Source organism: Tachyglossus aculeatus, chromosome 3 (genome assembly GCF_015852505.1).
Source record: "Tachyglossus aculeatus isolate mTacAcu1 chromosome 3, mTacAcu1.pri, whole genome shotgun sequence".
NCBI classification, from domain to species: domain Eukaryota; kingdom Metazoa; phylum Chordata; class Mammalia; order Monotremata; family Tachyglossidae; genus Tachyglossus; species Tachyglossus aculeatus.
The window spans coordinates 91,138,732-91,163,793 of NC_052068.1; the positions used below are offsets into that span (position 1 = coordinate 91,138,732).

Genomic DNA, 25,062 nt, shown 5'->3' on the forward strand with positions numbered 1-25,062 from the left:
TTCACTTCTCTGTGTCTCAGTTTCCTCTACTGTAAAATACAAATAGCTTGCTGTGTGACCTTGGGAAAGTCACTTCACTTCTCTGTGTCTCAGTTTCCTCTATTGTAAAACAGGGAATAAATACCTGTTCTCATTCATTCATTCATTCAATCATATTTATTGAGTGCTTACTGTGTGCAGAGCACTGTACTAAGCGCTTGGGAAGTACAAGTTGGCAACATATAGAGACGGTCCCTACCCAACAGCAGGCTCACAGTCTAGAAGACAGTCTCCTTCTTACTTAAACAGAGTCCCGTGTGGGAATGGGCTGTGTCTGACTTTAGGTTAGCTTGTTATGGGTGGGGAATGGGTCTGCTAAGTCTATTGTATTATACTCTCCCAAGCACTTAAAATGGTGCTCTGCACATGGTAAGCGCTAAATAAATGTAATTGTTCGATTGATTGCTTAATGCATAGTAAACGCCTAACAAATACAAGTTGTTGCCAACTTGTACTTCCCAAAAGTGCTTAGCACAGTGCTCTGCACACAGTAAGCGCTCAATAAATACGATTGAATGAAAAATATCATAAAAAAAGTGAGAGGCTCAGTCAGGAGTAATGATGGCAGATGCTGTCAACCCACCCCCTCCCCAGGCACTACAGGGTTGGAGCACAGTTTCTAGTTGTGGGGGGGAGAATCCCATCATCATCATCATCAATCGTATTTATTGAGCACTTACTTTGTGCAGAGCACTGTACTAAGCGCTTGGGAAGTACAAATTGGTAACATATAGAGACAGTCCCTACCCAACAGTGGGCTCACAGTCTAAAAGGGGGAGACAGAGAGCAAAACCAAACATACTAACAAAATAAAATAAATAGGATAGATATGTACAAGTAAAATAAATAAATAAATAAATAGAGTAATAAATATGTACAACGATATATACATATGTACACCACAGCCAACTTATGGACTGGAGGATCCTGGGGAGAATCATAGCTCACAGCTCACAGCCCACTGGGTCTCCTCTGTCTTGTGACCTTCAAGTAGGGCATCAGACCCCTTTCCACTTGGCTGAACCAGAAACCAGAGGTCGACGGGAGCCACGGGAAGACGGAGAGTCAGGCCGATAGAGGCACTGACCCACCCCTGCCCACCTGTTCCAGCCCATGTTAGGGGGCGGCTAAATCAATCAATCGATGGTATTTACTGAGCGCTTACCATGTGCAGGGCACTGTACCAAGCACTTGGGGGAGGACGATATAACAGAATGAGGGGACAGGTTTCCTGCCCAAAGAGGAGAGAAGTGTTCTGTAGCAGGAGAGCAGCGAGGTGAGGTAGGAGGGGGAAAGGTGATGGAGTGCTTTGAATAATAATAATAATAATAATGGCATTTATTAAGGACTTGCTATGTGCAAAGCACTGTTCTAAGCACTGGGGATGTTACAAGGTGATCAGGTTGTCCCACGTGGGGCTCACAGTCTTAAACCCCATTTTGCAGATGAGCTAACTGCGGCTCAGAGAAGTAAAGTGATTTGCCCAAAGTCACACAGCTGACAATTGACAGAGCCGGGATTTGAACCCAAGACCTCTGACTCCAAAGCCCAGGCTCTTTCCACTGAGCCACGCTGCTTCTCTAACAGTGAGGAGTTTTTGTCTGATGCAGAGGTGGATGGACAACCACTGGAGTTTTTTGAGGAGTGGGTGACATGTCCTGAATGTTTTTGTAGAAAAAACTTTGCAAGAGGCTTTTCCTTCCTCGCTTGATTCCCGGAGCCCCCCCAGGGCTGGAGGGGTCTTTACTGTTCTGTGGAGGGAGGCTGAAGGGGACTTTACTTCTCCTCACTGCAGCATAATTACGGTGTCATAACACAGCAAATTACAAGTTTGCCTGTGCGGTGAGCGGCCGGGCCTTGCTCCCCCTTTATTGGCCATTACTCATCCTCCCCGTCGCAGGAGGAGGCGGCCGGCAGACTTGGGCTCCTGACAGATGCCCATTTATAGCTCATTAAAATTCCTGGGCCTCAGCGTGATTGAAATTACGGCCTCTCCACATTTCCTTTCGGATTAATGGAAAATGAAGTTCTAATGAATATTTGCTAAGCACAATTTTCCCCACTAATTTGCTAAGAGGACTGTCAAGGAAAGAACAGCTGATCCACACATTGCGGGCATTTCCTAGAGGTCGGGAGGTGGCGGCGGAGCTGAGCCCCAATCAAGGATGTCGGTGTCCTGGAATAATTAGCTAATTAGGCAGCCAGAGGACCGTTTAGCTTCCTCGCTTATGAACCAGGATGGTCTGGGCTCAGGGTGGATCCAGTGGATGCCTTCGAAGCTTCCAAAGGCTACTGGCCCCGATCTCTGGTCGCCCCCATGCTCCAGGTCCCCTCGCCCTTCTCTTCTATCCCAGAGAGAAAGAGGAGTGGAGAGTAGGAGAGAAGGGAGCCGAATGCCCCCTCCTCCCACTCATTTTGGCCTGTTCAAATGAGAATCAAGGGAGGAAGAGAAAGCCTTCTGCAATTTTTTTTCCACAAAAACATTCAGGACATGTCACCCCCTCCTCAAAAAACTCCAGTGGCTGTCCATCTACCTCGGTATCAAATAAAAACTCTTCACCATTGGCTTTAAAGGACTTCTTCACTGTGCCCCCTCTTACCTCACCTTGCTAATCTTTTACTACAACCCAGCCTGCACACTTAACTCCTCCAATGTTAACCTTCTCACCATGCCTCATCTTGCCTAACTCACCACCGACCCTCGCTCACGTCCTGCCTCTGGCGTAGAATGCCCTCCCTCCTGAAATCTGACATACAATTATTCTCCCAGCCTTCGAAGTCTTCTTGAAGACACATCTCTTTCAGGAGGACTTCCCTGACTAAGCCCTGCCCCCTTTTCATTCATTCAATCTTATTTATTGAGTGCTTACTGTGTGCAGAGCACTGTACTAAGCACTTATTTCCTCTTTTCCCACTCCCTTCTGTATCGCCCTGACTTGCTCCCTTTTTTCTTCCCCCTCCCAGCCCCAGGGCACTTAGGTACATATCTGTAATTTATTTGTTTGTATTAATGTCTATCTCCCCCCCCCACCCACCAGACTGTAAACCACTGTGGGCAGGGAATGTGTCTCTTTATTGTTGTATTGTACTCTCCCAAGTGCTTAGTACAGTGTCCTGCATAGAGTAAATGCTCAATAAATACCACTGAATGAATGAATTAAAGCTGGCAATTGGAGTCAGTTTAGAGGAAGCAGCATGGCCTAGTGGAAAGAGTTCGTTTGCCTGGTAGTCAGAGGACCTGGGTTCTAATTCCCCCTTTGACACTTGCTTGCTGCGTGACCTCGGGCAAGTCAATTAAGTTCTCCGTGCCTCTGTTTTCTCTACTGCAAAATGGGCATTTGATTCCTGTTCTCCCTCCTACTTAGATCGTGAGTCTCATGCGAGACAGGGACTCAGTTAGGTTAGCGCCTAACCTAATTAACCTGTACCTACTCCAGGGCTTAGAACAGTGTTTGACTCTTAGTAAGTACTTACTAGCGTTAGAAAAAAAAAAGATGACTGAGGAAAATCCCTGAGCAAGAAGCAGGGCCAAGGGGCCAGAGAGAGGTGGGGGAAGGTCAAGAGGTCAACTGGTCCAGTCCTCTGCCTTGGAACCAGCACATGCCAATCCATCTTGGACAAGTGTGGAGAGTGGTGGAAGGATGGAGGTGGTGTTTAAGAAAAAAATTGAAGTGACTGACAGCCTAGGGTAGCTTTCCCAGTACATCAGCCCTAAACCGACCCCCATTTCAGGTACCCCAGGGGCAGGGGTCATGGCCCTGCCCATCTGTGTCCCACCTTTCAGTGCCTGGAATAGGCTTTTCTGCCCTAGGATCGCTTGCTCACCACTTAAAGACCATATACAGAGGTGTGGGTGTTGGGGGAGCATGGAACCACTGGAAAAGACCACTGGGATTGGGTCTTCAGAGATGCAGCCAACTGATCGGGCAGGAGATTCCTGGACAGAAACCCCGCAGATGCTGCTAACCCAAAGTCAGCTTGAAGGGAACTTCTTCAATCACAGGTGGTTGGGACTGCTCCAGAAATAACCCTCTTCCTCCAGGCAGGAACATGGCTTGTCCAGCACATGTTTGAGGGCATCGTTCCCATTGGAGGAACACTCAGATAGCCTGACTGTGCAGGAAAGGGCACTTTTACCCGACCCACCCACCTGTAACAAGCCAACCAATTGCCAAGAATGTCCTCTTCGGCCTCAGAAAACACCTTCCTTAATTCTGGCATAAATCCTTCAGGCTGCATTTGGAGGTCATTCCCTCTTGTCTAGTCCTTTGGGAGAGATGACCCTCTGTCCCAAAGGTGCAGCAATATCTGTAGCTCTGACAAAGGATAGGGCTTTTACAATAATTGGCCCTTCCCATAATACCATTCTGCTGCTTCCCAGAACACACCAGTTCATTATTAGCCATCACTCTCAAGGGTTATGGATGCTTATTGAGAGAGGAATCCTTTACAGAGAGATGTGTTCTGAAGCAGAGGTCCAGCTGCATGCACCAGAAACCACACCTGGACTTAAACTTGCATCTCTCTTGGCCCAGGACTTGAATTATTCCCTGCAGGTACAATAAAGAGGATGATCACCATCAATGGTATTTATTGAGTTCTGACTGTGTGCAGAGTGCTGTACTAAGCGCTTAGGCAAGTATAACACAGTTGGTAGATATGTTCCCTGTCCTCAATGAGCTTACTGTCTACCAATCTCCCCTCTGATCAGTTCTCTGGTTTTGCAGGTGAAGGGGTGTAGGGAGAGTCAGAATTAGATTAAAGAGTAAAGTCTTTGAGGGCAGGATTTGCATCTTTCACTTGTTCCCCAAACACTCAGTGCCAGTGTCCACATCCGCAAAGTGCTCAATCAAAATGGTTCAAGATCATGGATACTTGAACTCCATGGATAACTCCCAAATCTCTACCTCCTTCTTCAAGTCTCACCTCCTCTAGGAAGACTTCCTAGACCAACCCTACCTGGGCAAGCTACCCCATCACCGGCCTCCTTGCGCATGTATTGATTCTCGATTGCTCTCTGCTCAGATGAAGTTGACTGTGTCCGTGTTTCTCTCTCTCTCTTTTTTATGGTATTTGTTAAGTGCTTACTATGTGCCAGGCACTGTATTAAGTGCTGAGATAGATATAGTCCATGTACCACATGAGGCTCACAGTCTCAATCCCCATTTTACAGGTGACAGAACTGAGGCCCAGAAGACTTGTCTAAGGTCACACAGCAGACAAGTGGCGGACCTGGGATTAGAACCCAGGTCTTTCTGTCTCCCAGGCCTGTGCTCTATCCTCTAGGCCATGTTACTCTTGTGTTTAGACCTGTGCTGCTGTTCTGTCTCTTCCTGCAGACTATTGGCCACTTGAGAGCAGGGACTGTAGCTTTAAACTCTCCCTTCTGCGCCTAGTTCAAGGATCTGCCCCAAGTGGGTGCTCATGGAAGAAGGAGAGCAGACCTTCTAGTTGTCCCTGGGGAAGGTTTATTCCAAATGGTCCCCACAGGGCATCTCCCATTGATTAATTCCTCTCTGCTGTGGGTGGCTTCACACCAGGAAGTGTCCATGAGTCAAGCAGCCCAGGTCTTGAATAATGCTCAGACAGGGCTCTCAGCCCCCTGGCCTCTGGAAAATGGGGGAGCAGCTGGGGAGGGTCAAAGATGGGATGGCATCTTTTACCTCGGGGCTTCTGGCCGGTCAACTCACCTTCTCTCTGTTGCTGTGGGATCATGGGAGGTGGCTGTGGGAACGCTTGGCTGACCTGGCCATAAGCAGCAGGGTAGGCAGCTGTGGAGAGGCAAGGAGAGGGAGACACAGAAAGAGAAAGAAAAGTCGGGGGGAGAGAGAGAGGGAGGGACAAACACACATACACACACACACACACACACGAGAAACACAGGGAGAAACAAATGTCAGTGTCGGGCAGCAAAGGCAAACGAGGCCCCAAATGTTTTGCATCTCAGGGATATGAAGACCGTGGTCATTTCCCAGAGGAGTGCAGGGAGGGAGGGGGAAGGCAGAGCTCTCCTGAGGGGTCGGGGGCATCCTCCAAGGTATCTCCAGACATTTTTCCCACAGAATCTCCGCTTGGCCTCCAGCCCCCAGGCCCTTTGCCCCATCCCTGACCCCACCTCTTTCCTGCTTGCTTTCAGCCTTCCTAGCCACAGAGACCCGGTCTCCAAATCCGAGTCCTGGGCTAATCCAAGTCATCTTCACCTTTGCTCCCACAAACCCCTCTTTCCTCTTCTCTCTCATGAACATCCTGTCTTTCCTCATCTCTCTCTTTTGCTCACCCTCTGTATTTATCTTCTCTTTCACACACTGTAGCCCTCCTCTTTTCCCCTCCTCTCTCCTCTCGTCTCCTTTCCTCTTCTCTCCTCTCCTCTTCTCTCCTCTCCCCCACTGACAACCCCCTCAGATTCACACTCTCATGTACCTTATCTCCTGCTCCTCCTTTATAAGCCCACATGTTTCCCCCTACAACACACACCTGCATATGCAGCACCTCCCACACCTGCATGTGCCCGCAAACACACACACAAACACACACTCCCTCTTCTCGACACCTTATCCTTCTCTGCCTTCTCTACTTCCTACCCAAGTGGGTGATCTGGACCTCATCCAGCGGGCACAGATGTGGGCTGCCGAGAACAATGCCTGAGGCTGCTGTCTGGCCCCTGGTTACCATCCCCAAGCCCAGGGTGAGGACGAGGGCCAGGATGAGGGTGGCACTGTGGGGTCAGAGGTGCAGGCAGCCAGACAGGACCAGAGGCCCCAAGAGTCAGAGGCCCCAGCTTCCAGGACCCAACATCTGCAGGTGGGCAGCTCTGGCCCAGCCATCCCTGAGCAGTTTGCATCTGCCCTGGCCAGATAAAGGGATCCTGCCCCCGTCTCCCAAACCTGCCCCACTGAGGTTGGGGTGGGTCTGGATTGGGCAATCCGGATCCATCACGTGGCTCTCCATTCCCCCTTGATTTGACCTTACTCTATTATACTCTTGCAAGCGCCTAGTACACTGCTTCACACACAGTCGGCACTCAATAAAGACCATTGATTGATTGATTGATTCCCTAGCCCACGAGCATGTGGAGAAGGGCCCGAGGAACAGGGAGAAACATCTGACCAGTGCCCCTTCCAGCCCATCCTTGCCTCAGCCCAGGGGCACCGGACAGAGGAAAGGGGAAGGAATCTAAAACCGGGTTTTGAGGAAGACTCAGTCAACCCCATTTCTGCTCCCTCCCCTCGAGCTCCCCAAAAGTGCCCTCTGTCCTTTTCCCCGGAACCCAGATGGGGGAAGGCAGAGGCTATAAGTGCTATTGGGAGAAAGTGTCAATACTAACGACCTGCGTACTGCTGGACTCCCGCGTAGGCCTGCTGCAATGGGTCTGCAGTGGTGGGACTCTGTGCTGGGGAGACAGGAGAGAGGAGAGAGCAGCGGTCAGCAAAGGGACACTGGGGGGGAGTCAGCCGGGCTCCTGAGGAGAAAAGGCTCAGCACACCACACTGTTCTTCTCTTTTCTTTCCAGATCTGCAATCACCAGTCCAGAGTTCACTCCCCCGGAGGCTGCCATCATCATCCGGTTCAGGGGCCCGTGATCTCAAGGTGCTCCTAGTCTGAGAGGAGGGACCGTTCTGAACCTCAGATCCCTGGACAGGCAGATCCAGCCAGACTGGGAGGGGCAGTGAGGGGTCACCGATAAGGATGGCCGGTTGGACTGGGTTGCCAAAATGATATGCTAATAATACTAATTATAATAATAGTACTTGTTAAGTGCTTACTATGTGCTACTAAGTGCAGGGGTTGGACACAGTCCCTGTCCCACATGGGGCTCACAGTCACAATCCCCATTTTACAGATCAGGTAACTGAGGCACAGAGAAGTGAAGTGACTCATCCAGGGGCACACAGCAGACAAGTGACAGAGCTGGGATTAGAACCCATGACCTTCTGATGCCTAGACTTGTGCTATATACACTAGGACATGCTGCTGTGGGAAGAAATGGGGGTTAGGAGAAGATCTGGGCCATCAGGAATGGGTGGGTTGGAGGTTGAGGAAGGAAACCCAGCACGGGTCATTTTTTTTTTGATACTTGTTAAGCGCTTACTATATTCCAAGGACTGTTCTAAGCACTGGGGTAGGCACAACTTATTCAGGTTGGACACTGTCCCTATCTCATATGGGGCTCACAGTCTAAATAGAGGGGAGTAGGATTAATCCCCATTATGCAGATGAGGAAACTGAGGGACAGAGAATTGAAGTGACTTGCCCAAGGTCACACAGCAGACATGTAGCAGTACTGGGCCCAGAACCCAGGTCCTCTGACTCCCAAGCCCGTGCTCTTTCCACTAGGACACGCTGCTTCTCTGAGGAACCAGCATCCTCCCCTGCCCTTCAGATAGCAATGGCCATAATAATTTTTGTGACACCCCCTGCAAGGTCGGTCGGGGAGAAAGAAAGAAATAAAATCGAGGGGAGGGTCTTGTTCACCTTCTCTTTAAATCCAATTTAAATCACCCTTTCCAGGCCTAATCTATATCCATAATTATATCATTCCGTACAACAAGCTTTGCGAGAGGTCTTAAGAAATTTATGTAGATTAAAATTCATGGGTGCCATAGTAAGGATTCCATATTATTAAGATTGATTAGGACAGCCAATGCTGTGATTAAAGAAAGCCCTGCTTACTGTGGTAATTAATTAGGTATTCAGACACAACAATAACGCCGGGTGCAGGGGCGATGTGCTGAGCCAGCAGGAAGGTGAGCGGACTCAGTTCATATGGCCGATTAACTTGAGCGGGACCGCTGGGCCCTGGGGAGTTTCAGGCCTTGGCTCTCCCTGGCTCCCCAGTCTTACCCTTCTTTCCCCTGCAGGGCCCTGGGTCAGTGTTGGGGAGGTGGCAGGTGTGACCAGTTGTCCGAGGCCTTTTGAGGTGAAACTAGATGGGATACCAGGAAAGGCCTAGAAAAATCCAGTCCTGACAAAGCTATGGCCTTCCTTATTCCCTTGCTGCTCTCCACCTTCGTAGCTCTAGACTGTAAACTCCTCGTGGGCAGGAAGTGGGTCTACCCACTCTGTTGTACCAAACCCTCCAAGGACTCAGTGCAGTGCTCTGCATACGGTAAGCGCTCAATAAATAGCGTGACTCAGTGGATACAGCATGGTCCTGGGAGTCAGAAGGACCTGGGTTCTAATCCCAGCTCTGCCATGTGTCTGCTGTGTGACGTTGGGCAAGGCACTTCACTTCTCTGGGCCTCAGTCGCCTCATCTGTAAAACAGGGATTAAGAGTGTGAGCCCCATGGGGGACAAGGACTGTTTCCAATCAGATTAACTCGTATCTAGCCAAGCATTTAGAACGGAGCCTGGCACATAGTAAGCACCTAGCAAATACCACAACTAATAAGCTGAGCAATTGGCTGAGCACCAGAGAGACCAGGTGGAAAGAGTGTGGACCCGGAGTCAGGGGACCAGAGTTCTAATCCTGATTCAGCCTCTTGCCTGCTGTGTGACTGTGGATAAATCACTTTAACTTCTCTGGGCTTCAATTTCCTCATTTACAAACTGGGGATTCAATATCTGTTCTCCTTCTTCTTAGACTGGGAGAACCAGATGGGACAGGGCTTGTGCCCAGCTCAGTGATGTTTGTACAGAGCCTGGCACATAATAAGTGCTTAACAAATACCACAGTTATTAGTATTATTTTAAAGATCTTGGGAACTGCCGATTAAAAAAATTCCAGTCTCCCCCAGCTGACAGGACTCCTTAGAGGTCAGTGGGGTTATCTCCCTTTCTCTCAGCAGGACCTCTTGTCCGTTCCATTCCAGCTTTATCAAAGATGGGTAAAGTGGCTGGGGGAAACTCCAAATTTCTCAGGCTTCTCTCAGAAAGTTGAAGGCTCTGAGCAGTTCTGAGCCAGCAGTGGGAAGAATCCCAACTTGAGGGTGAGTGGGAACCCAAAGACCCCGGTTCCACCTCTCTGCCTAAAAGTCGTCTCTTCCAGGAAGCCTTTCTAGAACACCCCTCCTCCTCATCCGTCTCCTTGTGTACCACCTCCTCTTCTTCGGCCCTCAGGCTCAAAGGTAAGCTGACTTAGGAGGAGGGTGACGATTCTGCCAAATGGGATGTTAGCCAAATGGGATGTTATGTGTTGTTGCACAAAGTATGTGCTCAATAAATACCATTGATTGATTGATTCAGTGCCCGTCCTCTCTCCTCCAATGCCTGGTCAGTCCCTGACCACATAGAGGCCAGAGCACTGTGACCAGGTCAGCAAAGTAAGAGCTCTCCCTTTTTTCCTCCGCACCAAAGTACGACCCCTTTCCTTCTTCCAAAGGCCACTTGAACCTGTTCTCCCCCAGAGAATCCTCCCAGATAGATTCCAGCAGACTGCGGATACTCGGATTCCTCTGCCCTTTCAGCAGTTGGGTTTGGCCGCAGATCAACGGGAGAGGGCAGAGCAGTGATGGAATCAAAGTCCACCAATCCTCTCCTCAGAGGTGGGAAGCCATTTCCCATATCTTAGGCTCCCCATTACCTTGAGCACATGGGTAGGGACACCTAGTGCCCTGGATCTGTGGGCAGGGACCCCCAGCACCCTGGGCCTATGGACAGCAATCCCTATCAGCTTGGGTCTGTGGGCAGGGACCCACATTATCCTGGGCCTGTGGGCAGGGATACCCATCACCCTGCATCTGTGAGCAGAGACACCCATTACCCTGACCCCTTGAGGAGGGACCCCCCTCAACCTGGGTCTTTGGGCAGAGACCCTCATCAGTTTGAGCCTGTGTTGTGGGGACACCCAACACTCTGGGCCTGTGGGCAGGGACCCCCCCATCAGCTTGGGTCTGTGGACAAGGACCTCCAGCACCCTGAACCTGTGGGTTGGTATACCCATCACCCTGGCCCTGTGAGCAGAGACCCCCATCAGAATGGACCTGTGGGCAGGGACACCCACCACCTTGGGTCTGTGGTAAGGTATCCAGCATCCTTGGAAGGACTGTCAGGAAGCCCTTAATAACCCCCATCCATTACAGGCAGAGAGAGAGAGCATTTGACGAATTCTGCTCATTACGCCAGCTCCTTCTTCCACATTTAAAGATGGCAAATTAATTTTTTTTAATGCATTTTTTTTCCTCTGGCAGGGAATGGTTTATGGTACGCGGCAGATTGTTACAAATGACTGAAATAAATGTTTCCAAATCATCATGAAATAGATCACAGATGTCACCCCGCTCTCCTCTCCATTTAGCACTCTGGCATTCTGTCTGGCGGGACAGACCGTGGTCGGGGCAGGGAGGGGCAGGAAGATGCCCAAACTCATACCGACCAACAGCCAAGGAGCAGGAGCAGGTGGGCCGCACTGAACCCTCCGGCGGTTATTTTGCTCACCCTCAGCCTCTGGGCTGGATGACAACTACGACAATCCAGATGGAAGGGTCTGGGGATGAGCGGAGAGGGGTCCTGCCGCCATGAGACTCCATGACAGTCATGTTCAGTCTGCTTCACCATGCCGCCCCTCAACTTCCTGGCTACCCTCAATCTTCGGGTAGAGAAGCAGCAAGGCCTAGCGGGAAAAGCTCTAATCCCTGGACTCTAATCCAGGCTCCAAAACCTGCCTGCTATATGACCTTGGGCATGTCACTTAACTTCTCCGTGCCTCAGTTTCCTCATCTGTAAAATGGGGATTAAACGCTTATTCTCCCTTTCTTTCAGTCTGTGAACCTTATTTGGGACAGGGACTGGGTCCTATCTGATTGGGTCCAATCTGCTTTTCTTGTTTCCAGCATGGTGCTTAATTTGACAGATGCCACAATTGTTATGATTATGATTGGCCTAGTCCTCAGTGACTCCTGGAGGAATCAGACTGACACACGTGGTGGTCTGGCCCACTAGCCACCCACACTCAGAAGGGGAAAGAGGAAACCAGGAGATTCACTCTTACCAGCTCCTCCCTGAGGAGCCTTAACTTTTACTCAAAGGGAATCGCACTGGATTTTTGTTTGACTACTATTTGATTAAGAATAGTTGCAAGAGGGCTATTAAAAGTAAAAATTTGAGTTTTTTAATGGTGCTTGTTAAGTGCTCACTTTCTGACAGGCACTGTACTACTACTACTAATAGTAATAATAACTGGGTTGTTTGATAAATGCTTACAATGTCCTAGGCACTGTAGTAAGCATGTACTAAGCACTGGGATAGGTAATAATAATAATGATGATTATGGTATTTGTTAAGCACTTCTATGTACCAGGAACTGTACTAAGTGCTATGGTGGATACAAACAAATCGAGTTGGACACAGTCCCTCTCCCATGTTGGATGCACAGTCTTAATCCCCATTTTACAGATGAGGTAACTGAAGCACAGACAATTTAAGTGACTTGCCCAAGGTCACACAGCAGACAAGTGGTAGAGCAGGGAGTAGAACCCAAGTCCTTTTGATTTCCAGACCCAGGCTCCATCCACAAGACCATGCTGCTTCCTCTGGAGTCTGCCAGCGGGACAGAGTGAAGTTATCTGATGCTGGGTGGGGAGCTAATAGGAGGGATTGAGGCCAGTCTGACATAAGTTCCTTGAGGGCAGGGATTGCATTAAACTGTACTCTTGTATAATAATCTGCACCTGAATGCTTTTTCCTGCCACTTAGTACAGCGCTCTGCAATCGGTAAGTTCTTAATAAATATTATTATTATGAGCACTACTATCCTAAGAGCTTAGTACAGTGCTCTACACAATAAGCTCTTAATAAATAATATTATTACGACTACTACTACTATCCCAAGAGCTTAGTATAGCGCACAGTCAAAAACTATTGATTGACTGACTGATTGATTTGTTGGAGTATATTTGGGCCCTGCCTTAGTCCATCTGGAGCCTGTCTCAAATCTGGGTCTGATCAAGGAGACTCCCACAGAGCAATTGTGCCAAGGGTAGTGCTAAACATTGACAATAGCGGATGGTTGTGGTGACCCCCCACTTCCATCCCAGTGAACCCAATTTGCTTGGGTGACCTCAGTGCTTAGTACAGTGTCTGGACATAGTAAGTGCTTAACAAATACCACACTTATTATTATTACTCGTCTGCCATATGACCCTGGACAGGTCACTTAACTTCTCTGTGCAGCCAAAACTATCAAGAGGATTTATTCATTCAATCGTATTTATATATATCTGTGGACAACTGGTCCAAATCAGGCTACTGGAGACTGGAGAGAGGGAAGTTAGGGTTGCTGGATGGACTGTCCCTAACAACCAGGACAGATGTCCGGGAGAGCTACCAGCCCCTGTCTGAGACAGAAGTCCGGGTTGGATAGACCAGGGGCTGATCCAGTAATGGCTCCACTCTGGGTCTTGGGTTGAGTGGAGGAGACATGAAGAAGAGTCTCAAAACAGCCTCATTCATTCATTCATTCATTCAATCGTATTTATTGAGCGCTTACTGTGTGCAGAGCACTGTACTAAGCGCTTGGGAAGTACAAGTTGGCAACATAAAGAGACAGTCCCTACCCAACAACAGGCTCACAGTCTAGAAGGGGGAGACAGACAACAAAACAAAACATATTAACAAAATAAAATAAATACAATAGTAAATATGTACAAGTAAAATAGTGCAATAAATCTGTACAAACATTCATTCATTCATTTAATTGTATTTATTGAGCACTTACTGTGTACAGAGCACTGTACTAAGCGCTTGGGAAGTACAAAATCTCTGCCCACCAGGGATAAGTCTATATTAGATGGTCCTGAGGTGTACCCATCCCTCTTCTGGTGCCTGACTTTACTCTGAGCTAGCAGTGTGAATCCCAGTCTAATAATAATAATCGCTGTGGTATTCGTTAAGCACTTACTATGTGTCAGGCACTGTACTATGCACCGGGGTGGATACAAGCAAATCGGGCTGGACACAGTCCCTGTCCCACATGGTGCTCACGGTCTCAATCTCCATTTTACAGACGAGGTGACTGAGGCCCAGAGAAGTGAAGTCACTTGCTCAAGGTCACACAGCATACAAGAGGCAGAGCTGGAATTAGAACCCATGACTTTCTGGTTCCCAAGCATGTGCTCTAACCACTGCGCCATGCTGCTTCTGTAGACCAGGAGAGGGTAGAACAAAAGCACTGGGCCCATGACTCACACCCTGGGGCAGCTGGGGATGACAGGCTCAGAACAACCACTTTCCCACAGCCTCTGAGGGAATTAAGTCACTTGGGAAAACCTTGGTGCTGTTGGCTCCCGCCCAGTGAAGCCTGGGAAGTGAGTTGATCAGTCGCCGTCAGCTCAGGGGTCGTGCAGATAGGGGAGGTCATGGCTGGTGGTATAACTGGCAGTTTCAGATAACACACGTGAGCAGTGGGAGCCCCAAATTCCTGGGCTTGTATCCACATGTGGATCCTGCTTCCCCTAGGCAGATGGAGGGGAAGGGGGGCATGGAGGGAGCTGGCTTACCTGGGTATGGGTGGATGCCATTGGCAAACACAGCTTCGGCTGCGGGCTGCCCATTCGCTTGTGGGGGAAGACCAGTGAACCCATTGACTCCAATGGGAGACGGAATGCTAGGCACAGCTGGGGCAGTGATGCCAGGGGGGGTGCTTCCACCTAACAGACACGGGGAAGGGGACAGCAGAGGAATGGAGGGAGGGAGGGGGAGAGAGGAGGGAGGAGGAAAAGGAAGGGAATAAAGAGGAAGTTGGAAAGAAAAAAAACAAAACTGAAAAATGCACTCACCCAACTGTGAAATCAACATCACTGCCATTCCCTCCTAAATCTTCTTGCAAATCATGGGCCCTAAACTGGACAATTCTACTCCAAGCCCCCCTGCCCTGGAAGCTTTCTCAGAAGAAGCCCCTCTCCTTGATTCTGGTCAATCCAGTTTCCCCTTAGCCTTTTTTCACTGAGGATGTCTCAGTTGTCTGGGCCTGTACCACATGGTCTCTGTTTCTGATACCGATAGTTTTGATCACCTCGTCTTTTGAGGGTGTCCTGTCTCCTTCTTATGCAGGTTTCTCTAGCACCCAGGGCTGTGGACATCTGCCTAGACCTGACTGTTTCCCACCTCCCACTCGAAAGTAGAGCTCATTGGCACTCATCTTCCTCTTTGTTTTCCTCCTCCTCCTCCTCCACCTCCTCATTTTGATGGAATTTTGTTAAGCGCTTACTATATGCCAGGCACTGTACTAATCGCCGAGGGAGGTACAAAGTAATCAGGCTGGACACAGTCCATGTCCCACATGAGTCTCACTAAATCCCCATTTCACAGATGAGGTAATTGAGGTCCAGAGAAGTGAAGTGACTTGTCCAAGGTCACACAGCAGACAAACGGCAAAGGTGGGATTAGAACTCCGGTCCTTTTGACTCCCAGACCTGTGCTCTGTCCACTAGGTGATACTGCTTCTCAGCTTTTCCTCACTCCTTCTTTTCCTCTTCCCCCTCCTCCTCCTCCCCATGTCTCCTCTTCCTTGTCCTCATTTTTTTGTCACTGCCTCCTCCTCCTCCTCCTTCTCTTTCTTATTCTCCTCCTTCTCTTCTTTTCTCCCCCTCTTTGTCTTTCTCCTCCTCCTCTTTTTCTTTCCCCTCCTCCTTGTCCTCATTTTTCTTTCTCCTCCTCATCCTCCACTTCATTGTCCTTCTCCTCCTTTCTTCTCCTCGTCCTCTTTCCCTTTCTCTTCTTCCTACTCCTTGTCCTCCTTTTCCTCCTCCTCCTCCTCCTTTCTTCTCTTCCTCCTCATTCTCCTCTTTCTCATCCACCTTGTCCTCCTCTCCCTCATCCTCTTCCTTGATCATATTCTCCTCCTTCTCCTCTTCCTTCTCTTCATGGTTCTCCTCCTCCTCTTCTTTCTCCTCTTCTTACTCTTCCTCCTTCTCTTCCTCCTCTTGTCCCTTCCTTAGTGCCCATAACAAGGTTCTGCCCATTGGGAACTCAGGACAAATGGTGGATGATAATTCATTTGGGGCCCTAAGAAGGACGAGGAGCCCAGGGAAGAGATAAGCAGAGGGTTGCCTCCTGGTTCAGGTGTGACAGAAACCTGAGGAGATTGGGGAATGGAGTCCACAGCCCTACATAGCTTGGAGGAGTGACCAGTCTCCCAGGGGCGGAAGAGAAGATAGAGTTTTTGGGGCCATTCATCAGGGGGAGAAGGCAGAGGAAGCAAGATCCCCAAGAGGCCTGAAATTAATGGTATTTTGAAAATAGCTGAGATTTCCTGCTCGTTTTTAAACTCTTTGGTGGGAGAAATGCAGAAAAGAAATTTGGGCTATTAAGGAGTAGTGAAAGCTTGGTAAAAATTGCTCTTGACCAAGGATACAGGCGAGGGGAATAAAGGGGAAATTGGGACTGACTCGGATTGGTATGGTCCCTTTCTCTATGTCCCAGGGCCCGAAAGGGAACAGTGATAGTAGAGTCTGACAGTAATTTTTAAATCACTTGTGGGGTTAGAGAAACAAAATAACCTCCAGGAGCCTCATTCAGTCTGGTTTGCAAGAGGATAATTGTGACCAAGAGAGAAAAGTAAAGAGGGAGGGAGGGGAGAGAGAGAGAGAGAGAGAGAGAGAGAGAGAGAGAGAGAGAGAGAGAGAGAGAGAGAGAGAGAGAGAGAGAGAGAGAGAGAGAGAGAGAGAGAGAGAGAGAGAGAGAGAGAGAGAGAGAGAGAGAGAGAGAGAGAGAGAGAGAGAGAGAGAGAGAGAGAGAGAGAGAGAGAGAGAGAGAGAGAGAGAGAGAGAGAGAGAGAGAGAGAGAGAGAGAGAGAGAGAGAGAGAGAGAGAGAGAGAGAGAGAGAGAGAGAGAGAGAGAGAGAGAGAGAGAGAGAGAGAGAGAGAGAGAGAGAGAGAGAGAAGCTACATCTGGGGCAGCCCAATCGGGAAATTGGGGCCAGAGAAGCTAACTGGACCCACTCACTCCAGGACAGGAGGCCGGTGCTTCAGGATCAGGTAAAGATCTAACAAGCACTATTATCATTATCATTATTATTATCATTATTATTCCTAGGGGCACGTGGGAGAGAGAGAGCAGAGGGCACAGAGCAGAGAACAAAGAGCAGAGTGCAGAGAATGTGTGAAGTGTCTGAAAATTTGGAAAGACAGGGATGGAAGCTGTCAAATTGAACAGCAGGAAAATAGGCAATCAAGGAGTAGGAGAAAGGATTCAGTTTTTGAAATGGATACAGAGGGATCCTCCTTTGTCTTTATCAGACAGAGCCACACATGGTTCTGATGATCCTACTGAGGGAGAAGTGATGGAGAGGAGGTGGGGGGGATTATGGGGATGGTAGTATTAGTGGTGATGGTTACAGTGTTGCCTAAGACTATGATGATGATCATAATGATAACAATAATAACAAAATATGGTATTTGTTAAGTGCTTCTAATGTACCAGGCACTGTTTGAAGCACTGAGGTAGATGTACATTAATCAGATTGGGCACAGTCCTGTCCCACATGGGGCACCCAGCCTAAGGAGGAGGAGGTAGTGAGGTAGTGAATCCCCATTTTGTAGATGAGGAAACTGAGCTACAGACAAGTTAAGTGACTTGCCAAGGTCACACGTCAGGCAACTGGCAGAGCCAGTATTTGGATCTAGGTCTTCGGACTTCCAGGACCATGTTCTTTCCACTAGGCCATGCTGCTTCTGATGAAAATAATGATGATGATGAAAATAATCATGGTGGTGATGATTGGGATTATAACGACAATGAAGGTGAACTTCACAAGGTGGAAGAGGGTCAGGCAGGAAAAGTAGCCTGCCAGAGAGTCTAAGGGAGACAGAACTCATCCAGGGAAGGAGGGAGAGAGAGAGAGAAAAAGAGAGAAAGATTACAGCTTTACTGCAGGTAAGAAAGTCTTCCTTCCCTCACAGGAGATGGGTTAAGTTCTTCCTGTTGCAGATAGACCCCTTCCATTTCTTTAGCTCTTAGTGGAGAGGGAGAGGAATGAGAGGGAGAGGAATGAGAGGGAGAGGAATGAGAGGGAGAGGAATGAGAGGTAGAGGAGCTGGGTTCCACTCACCCCCTGCCTCTTGCCCATGTTGGTAGAGAGCAGAAAGGAAGACGAGGAGTTGGTGCGTGTCAGAGAGTTGATCTCTGGGCAGGATCGATGGGACATCATGAGATGGGGGCCAAGAAATCCAGTTCCTCTTGGAGCTCGCCCTCACCCTAATCCTCACCCTCTCCCCTGGGAGCACCAGGTTGTGGAGGCTGCCACCCGAGGAGGATGGGTGGATGAGAGTTTACCTGAGGTTGGGGTCATGGGGGCAGCCGCGAGGCCGTTCATGTTCAACGCCGCCATCTGCTGCATCTGGGCTGCCGCGAACGCCGCCATGGGGTTCAGGTAGCCGCCTTGGGCCACGGATGCCATGATGGCTGCCTGCTGCTGCATCAGCTGGAACAAAGATGGTGGGAAAAAATATCACGCGTCCCCTGATGGGGTGGGGTCTGTAGGTGGGGGTGGGCTGGGCTGGGGGCCGGGGGGCCTGGAGTTCCTCGGGCTTCATCTTTGGTCCTTTCCTGTCACCATCAGTCCTCCTCTGACTCTTCTCATGTTTCTCAGTCCACCCCCTCCCACTCCCAGGAAGTCTTCCTTCCTTAGGCCCAGATGAGCTGGGAGCTGAGGTCCCCCACTGTCCACCCTGGGTGAGGTTGGGATCAGGACAGGCAGATCTGGGGGTCCCAGTATCCTGGGGAAGAGCAGATTTGGGTGTTCTGGCCACACCGGCTCTTTCTGTTATGAGCAGGTGGACAGAGGCACTGAGGTCTGGGCTAATTTGAGGGGAAAATGTGGCCTCAGCCTGAAAGGAAGAGCGGGAGATCAATCAGTCATATTTATTGAGCACTTACTGTGTTCAGAGCACTGTACTAAGTGCTTGGGGAAGTGCAACAGAATAGAGTTGATAGACCCATTCCCTGACCACAATGAACTTACAGTCTAGAGGGTGAGATCCTGGTGAAAGCTTGGGGAAGTGGAGAAGAGACGGGTGGTGGTGGTAGGGGTGGGGAGGAGATATGAGAATTCATGTGTATCTCCACGGTATTCATTAGAGGGAGCACTGGCCCCTCAGTTCCATTCCCTGTGGGCAACCCTTATATACCAGGGATGGGGATAATGGCAGCTTCATCTCCTTCTGTCCCATCTTCAAAGCTCCCCAAGTCCATCCCTCCCCTGAGCCACCTCTTCTCCCTGCTGTCCACCCCTTACCTGATCCTTCCTTCCCCCCGGTCCACCCCTCCTCCAGTCCATTTTTTCCTCGGTCCACCCCTCTTCTGGTCCATCCCACCCCCGGTCCTCCTCTCTCCCCGCCGATCCCTCCCTGGATCCTTCCTTCCACTTTTCCATCCTTTTCCCAGTCCATCCTTTTCCCAGTCCACCCCTTCCCTTGTCCATCCTTCCTAAATCTTCCCCTTCCCCATTCCATTCCATCCCCATCCATCATTCCCCCGGTCCTCCCCTCCCCTTTTCATCCCTTCCTGGGTCCATCATTCCAATTGTCCATTCCTCCCCTGATCCATCCCTCTCCTAGTCCACACCATCCCCAGTCCATCCCTTCCCTGTCCATCTCTCCCCACATCCATTTCTCCCCTAGTCCATCCTTTCCCCCATCCATCCCTCCCCAGCCCATCCCTTTCCCAGTCTACCTCTTCCCCAGCCCATGCTTTCCTCTGTCTATCTCTCCCCCAATCTATCTGGCCCCCAGTCCATCCCTTCCCCCTTCCATCTCTCCTCTAGTCCATCCCTTCCCCCCATCCCTCCCTCCCCTGGTCCATCCCTCTCCCAATCCATCCCTTTCCCAATTTACCCCTTTCTCCCATCCATCCCTCTGCAATCCATCCCTCCCTTGGTCCATCCCTCTCCCTGTCCACCCCTTCCCCAATCCACCCCTTTCTCCCTTCCACCCTTTCCCCTGTCCATCCCTCCCCCATTCACCCCCTGAAGAGTCTGGTCTATACTTACTGCCTGTGCATAGGCGCCATAGGCCCCGAACTGGATGGCCATGGGGTTGAACATGCCCATCTGCCCCGCCATCTGCTGCATGCGCCGCATTGTCCGCTCCTTGTCCGTGTCAGCAAACTTGACCACGAGGCTGGACGAGGCTCCCTGGAGGAGTTGGGAGGGACACAAAGCAGGGAGCTGCAAGACGGTCCCCCTGGACCAGCTCTGCAGACCCCCGCGGCCTCTCTTCCCCCTTCTCCGGGCCCCAGCGACGAGGGGCCAGCTTTCCAGGCTCGATCGATTCAACTCGACTTCTACCTCCAGGTTGTTTTCTTCAACCTTAAGGTTAAAAGCCCCTTAGATTTGAAATTTTAAATTGGCATTGCATTTTTCTTAGTGTTTTCACTGTCTGAACGGCCTGAAGTCAATCGACACATCGACCTGAATTCTGCCTTGATCAGCCTAAGCTGATTTAGCTCATTTGTGCGCTGAGTGGTCAATATTTCCATATGGTCATTAGGCTCTTCATGCATTTGGAAATGGAGGGGGCCCTGGAGGGCGGGGCCGTGTTTGAATCCTAAAATCTCCTTTTCTTGGGGATTTCCCTCCTTCCCACTTGAGAAAGAGTCAGTTTCCCTGGGTAGCCGAAGTCCGTGGCCTATTCTCGCTTTTCTCTTGGGAGAGTGTCCTCACTCTTCTCACTCTAACAAAGAACCTCCCTCCACTCTGGGGTCTGGCTCCTGGTGTGGTTTGGGTTGGTGTTAGGGTCCGCGGTCCTGACCGTCTCTGGGAGCTTCCAGGGGGCTGGAACGCTGACACTCCCATTAGCCATTTGCTCCCATGCAAAGGGGACTTTTAGAGAAGCAGCATGGCCTAATGAATGAAGCATGGGCCTGGGAATCAGAGGACCTGGGTTCATTCATTTGATCATATTTATTGAGCGCTTACTGTGTGCAGAACACTGTACTAAGTGCTTGGGAAGTACAAATCAGCAACATATAGAGATGGTCCCTACCCAATAATGGGCTCACAGTCTTGACTCCGCCACTTTTCTGCTGGGCGACCTTGCCAAGTCACTTCACTTCCCTGTGCCTCAGTTACCTCATCTATAAAATGGGGCCTAAGACTTTGACTGTGTCCAACCTGATTAGCTTGTATCTACCCCAGCACTTAGTACATAGTAAACACTTAACAAACACCACAAAAAAAGGAAGTGATTTCACCAAAGAAGCACTTACCATACAGATTGGGTTGTATGGGAATCAGCATACATCAGCATTCTAAAATGGAGCCTGAAATTTTTCTTACTTAAACCCAATTTTTTATAAAAGGTAGTAAAACCTGATAATTATCCTTTCATTTACAACATTTTACAATCAGAAAAACCTATACTCTACTTAAAAATCAGACAGGTATCTGGACTGGGCTGAATGAAATCAGGCAGTGGGTTAGGAAAAGAATGGTCTCAGTGGGATTTATATCTGTATTGTCATCGGACATGGAGTTTTCTTAGCTGGGTAATATGGGGAGCAGGTGGAGTAGGGATATTCATTCATTCATTCAATCATGTTTATTGAGTGCTTACTGTTTGCAGAACACTGTACTAAGGGCTTGGGAAGTACAAGTTGGCAACATATAGAGACGGTCCCTACCCAACAGTGGGCTCACAGTCTAGAAGATTTATATATGCAGGGTTGGGGAGTGTGGGGTGCCGTCCACCAGCCTCTCTTAAAGTGGGTGTGGAAAGGAAAGGCAGTTGGGAAGGAAAAAGGGGTGGGTGAAAATGTTGCAGTCTGCTGCGCTGGGAGTTGGAACATTTGAAACTATAAGCTTGTTGCAGGCAGGGAATGCATCTGTTATATTGTACTCTTCCGAGTGCTTAGAACAGTGCCTGGCACAGAGTAAGCTCTCAGTGAGTACGACTGATTGGCTCTGTGTGTGTGTGTGTGTGTGTGTGTGTGTGTGTGTGTGTGTGTGTTTGTGTGTGTGTGCGCTTCCTGTCTCCCCCATCAGACTATCAGCCCCTCGAGGGCAGGGACCAGACTTTTACCTCCCTCGGTCCCTCCTTCCAGCATTCCCAGTCCAGTTCAGTGGATGCAGGACAGCCTGGATAGAAGGCCTCCCAGTGTTCGCCCTCACACACCCACGGACTTCAGATGATCAGGCCTCCTTTGATCTCCCCTGCCCCATCCTATCCTCCTTCAGAATGTCCCTGCGCCTGCACCTGCATGGCAAAGGAAGGACTCTTCCAGCCAGTGGGGGCAGGGGTGAAGGGAGTGGGGTGACTTCCCCCAGGAGAAGCAGGGCAGGAGTTATTTTCAAGAGCCTGGAAAACTTGGTCCGAGACCACCGAATGGCTCTCTTTCTTTCCCCATCATGTGGCAGAGGTGAGCAATCCTTCCTGACTCTTGCTCTTTATTGTGCTCATCGACAGTGCAATATTTTAATGTATACATATCCTGCTAATTATTGCCCAGCCCAAGCCCTAATTAGACTGCAGCACTTGTTTAATTAATCCTGAGCTGAGTGATGGTGGGGACTGGGGAAATGTGAACATCAGAACCCTCTCTCTTGGGGGTCTGTAAAAAAAACTCTCCTCTTTTCCTCCTCCACTCAGCCCAAACGGGTCCCTTCTTCTCTCCCCTCCCCTTCCACTCTGCCCTCAGCTGATTAGCATCCCCAAAAACAGTGGAGAGGGAACCCTGGGTTGGGAATCAGGAATTCTGGGTCCCAGTCCCACCTCTGCTGGGGATATGCTGAATGGCCTTGGACAGATCACTTAACCTCTCTGAGCCAGTATTCCCTCACTGATAAATTGGGGAGAATGACTCCATGGGATGGGCACATGAGATCACTGATGGGAAGGGTACAAAAATCTAAGGTGGCACACTGAATGTTCATACTGGGTTTCTCTCCCTTGGCATGGGGCCCCAATTTCCTCCAACAAAATCATCCCTAAATCAATCAATCATATTTACTGAGTGCTTACTGTGTGCAGAGCACTGTACTAAGTGCTTGGGAGAGTGCAATAAAAAAGGGTTGGTAGACATGCTCCCTGCCTACAGTGAGCTTCTTTCCATAAGGAAAATCAACACAAGCAACTGCTCCACAGCCCAGTGGGGGAAAGTTGTTCTTAACAGGCAGAAGGCTGACAACTGATAGCCTTGTGTGAAGCTCAGCTCCTTAGTCTAATAATAATAGTTGTGGGATTTGCTCAGTGCTTACTATATGCCAAGCACAGTACTGAGTACCAAACACAGTCAGATCCAACACAGTTCCTGCCCCACATGAGGCAGTGTAAGGGGGAGGGAGAATAAGTACTGAATCCCATTTTGCAGTGGGAGAAAGCAAAGCACAGAGATGTTAAGCGATTAAACCATAGTCACACATCTGCTTAGTGGCAGGGCTGAGATTAGAACTCAGGTCTTCTGATTCCCACAGCCAGGCTTTTTCCACTAGGCCTTGCTGCTTCCCAGCACTGACCTCTCTCCCTGCAAACTGGCTTACTCTCTTTGCTCCTGGCCAGCAAACCCGCTCCACACGCTCCCATCTCTGAGCCAGTGTAGACACCAATCCCCCCTACACAGAATGCTTTTCTCATACCTCTTCCCCAAAACACATTCCTCCTCTCCCGCAAGATCACTCAAACCCACCTTCTCCAGGAAGGCTTCCCAGGTTCCCAGCCCCTGGCTCAGTTGGACTGACGTCCTCAAGTCCTGCCATCTGGAACACCTACCCCGGGGTCTGGGCTTGTGAGGTTCTGTTGATCCCCTAACCAGCACATGGCACTAACTGCAGTGGGAGACCACTGAGGTCCAAGAGGCCGGTGGTCACTTGGGAGCCTGGATCAGAGGGATTGGAAGGGCCACCATGATCCATTTGAGAGCAAGAGATTCTCCATGGGACCTGGGGCAACCCTGCCACCCCAAGGACCCTCAACAGACATCTATCCTCAGAACGGTCACCCAGCCATGTTTGGTAGGAACCTCTCTCCGCTCTGAGATGGCCTCCAGGCCTCTCCTGGTTGGCTTTAAGGTGAACTGGTCATGAGGCAGAGGAATGGATGAGATGACCCCCCTAAGCCGGGGGACTCATGGTCCCACTGACTGGCAGCTCCAGGAATAGGGAGCCCTGGAGCCAGTGAAGATGATGGATCATTAGCAGGGAAGGGGGTGGGAGAATTGGGATACTACATACTGGAATGGGATTTCTAGCAATTGGCAAATATAAACACCAGTCTGAAGGTAAGCCCCACTCCTCTTTGTCCTCCTCCTTTTCCTTCTCCTTGTCCTTTTCCTCCTCATCCTCCTTGTCCTCCCTTTCAACCTCCTCCTCCTTGTCCTCCTTTTCAACCTCTTCCTCATCCTCCTCGCCCTTCTTCTCTTCCTCCTCCTCCTCTTCCTCCTCCTTTTCCTCTTCCCCATCTTGCTCCTCCACCTCCTACAATTGGCAGATGCAAACACCAGTCTGTGGAAGGGTGGTAGGGTGGGGATTCTAGCTTCCTGTGGTATGGCACCGTGGCAAAGGAATCCACACAAATGCATATTTAAACACATATAATCATGTACATGTTCACACACAATAATAATAATAATAATAATAACTATGGCATTTGTTAAGCGCTTACTATGTGTCAGGTACATCACACACACACCATCCCCATGATTACACACTCATGGAGTTACACACAATCATATATATATATATATATATATATATATATATATATATATATATTTTGCCAACTTGTACTTCCCAAGCACTTAGTACAGTGCTTTGCACACAGTAAGCGCTCAATAAATACGACAATGAATGAATGAATGAATTTACATATATATGCTTTCCTATGCACCTCCTCACATCCCCCCCGCCCCACCCCTGCCACAAATACACACTCATCCGGGCTCATATTCAAACACACAAACATGTATGTGCCTGCCAAATATATTGACTCACCTCTCCACACCCTTTTAAAATCACCCACACCAAGACACACATAGTCAATAATAATAATAATGATGGCATTTGTTAAGCGCTTACTATGTGCAAAGCACTGCCAATCATGCAGACCTGTGGACCCACGCATCCCTGGTGGACACACCTGCACACACGATCACACATG

General features: G+C 49.6%; 1 protein-coding gene across 9 annotated transcripts in view; it reads right to left on the reverse strand.

Annotated features, from left to right (window-relative positions):
• The window catches only part of CELF4 (CUGBP Elav-like family member 4), a 625,491-nt gene that overhangs the window by 40,005 nt on the left and 560,424 nt on the right, over nt 1-25,062 (reverse strand). For 4 of the 9 annotated variants that reach the window (XM_038743590.1, XM_038743585.1, XM_038743589.1 and 1 more), the window contains exons 6-10: nt 19,962-20,105; nt 18,248-18,395; nt 14,473-14,622; nt 7,367-7,429; nt 5,730-5,810 (exon numbers count right to left, since the gene is read on the reverse strand). In XM_038743590.1, coding sequence (XP_038599518.1) covers nt 5,730-5,810; nt 7,367-7,429; nt 14,473-14,622; nt 18,248-18,395; nt 19,962-20,105 — 586 coding nt within the window. Of the gene's footprint in view, nt 1-5,729; nt 5,811-7,363; nt 7,430-14,472; nt 14,623-18,247; nt 18,396-19,961; nt 20,106-25,062 lie in introns of all 9 variants that reach the window. The other 5 variants (XM_038743588.1, XM_038743582.1, XM_038743587.1 and 2 more) reach the window with 2 other exon arrangements.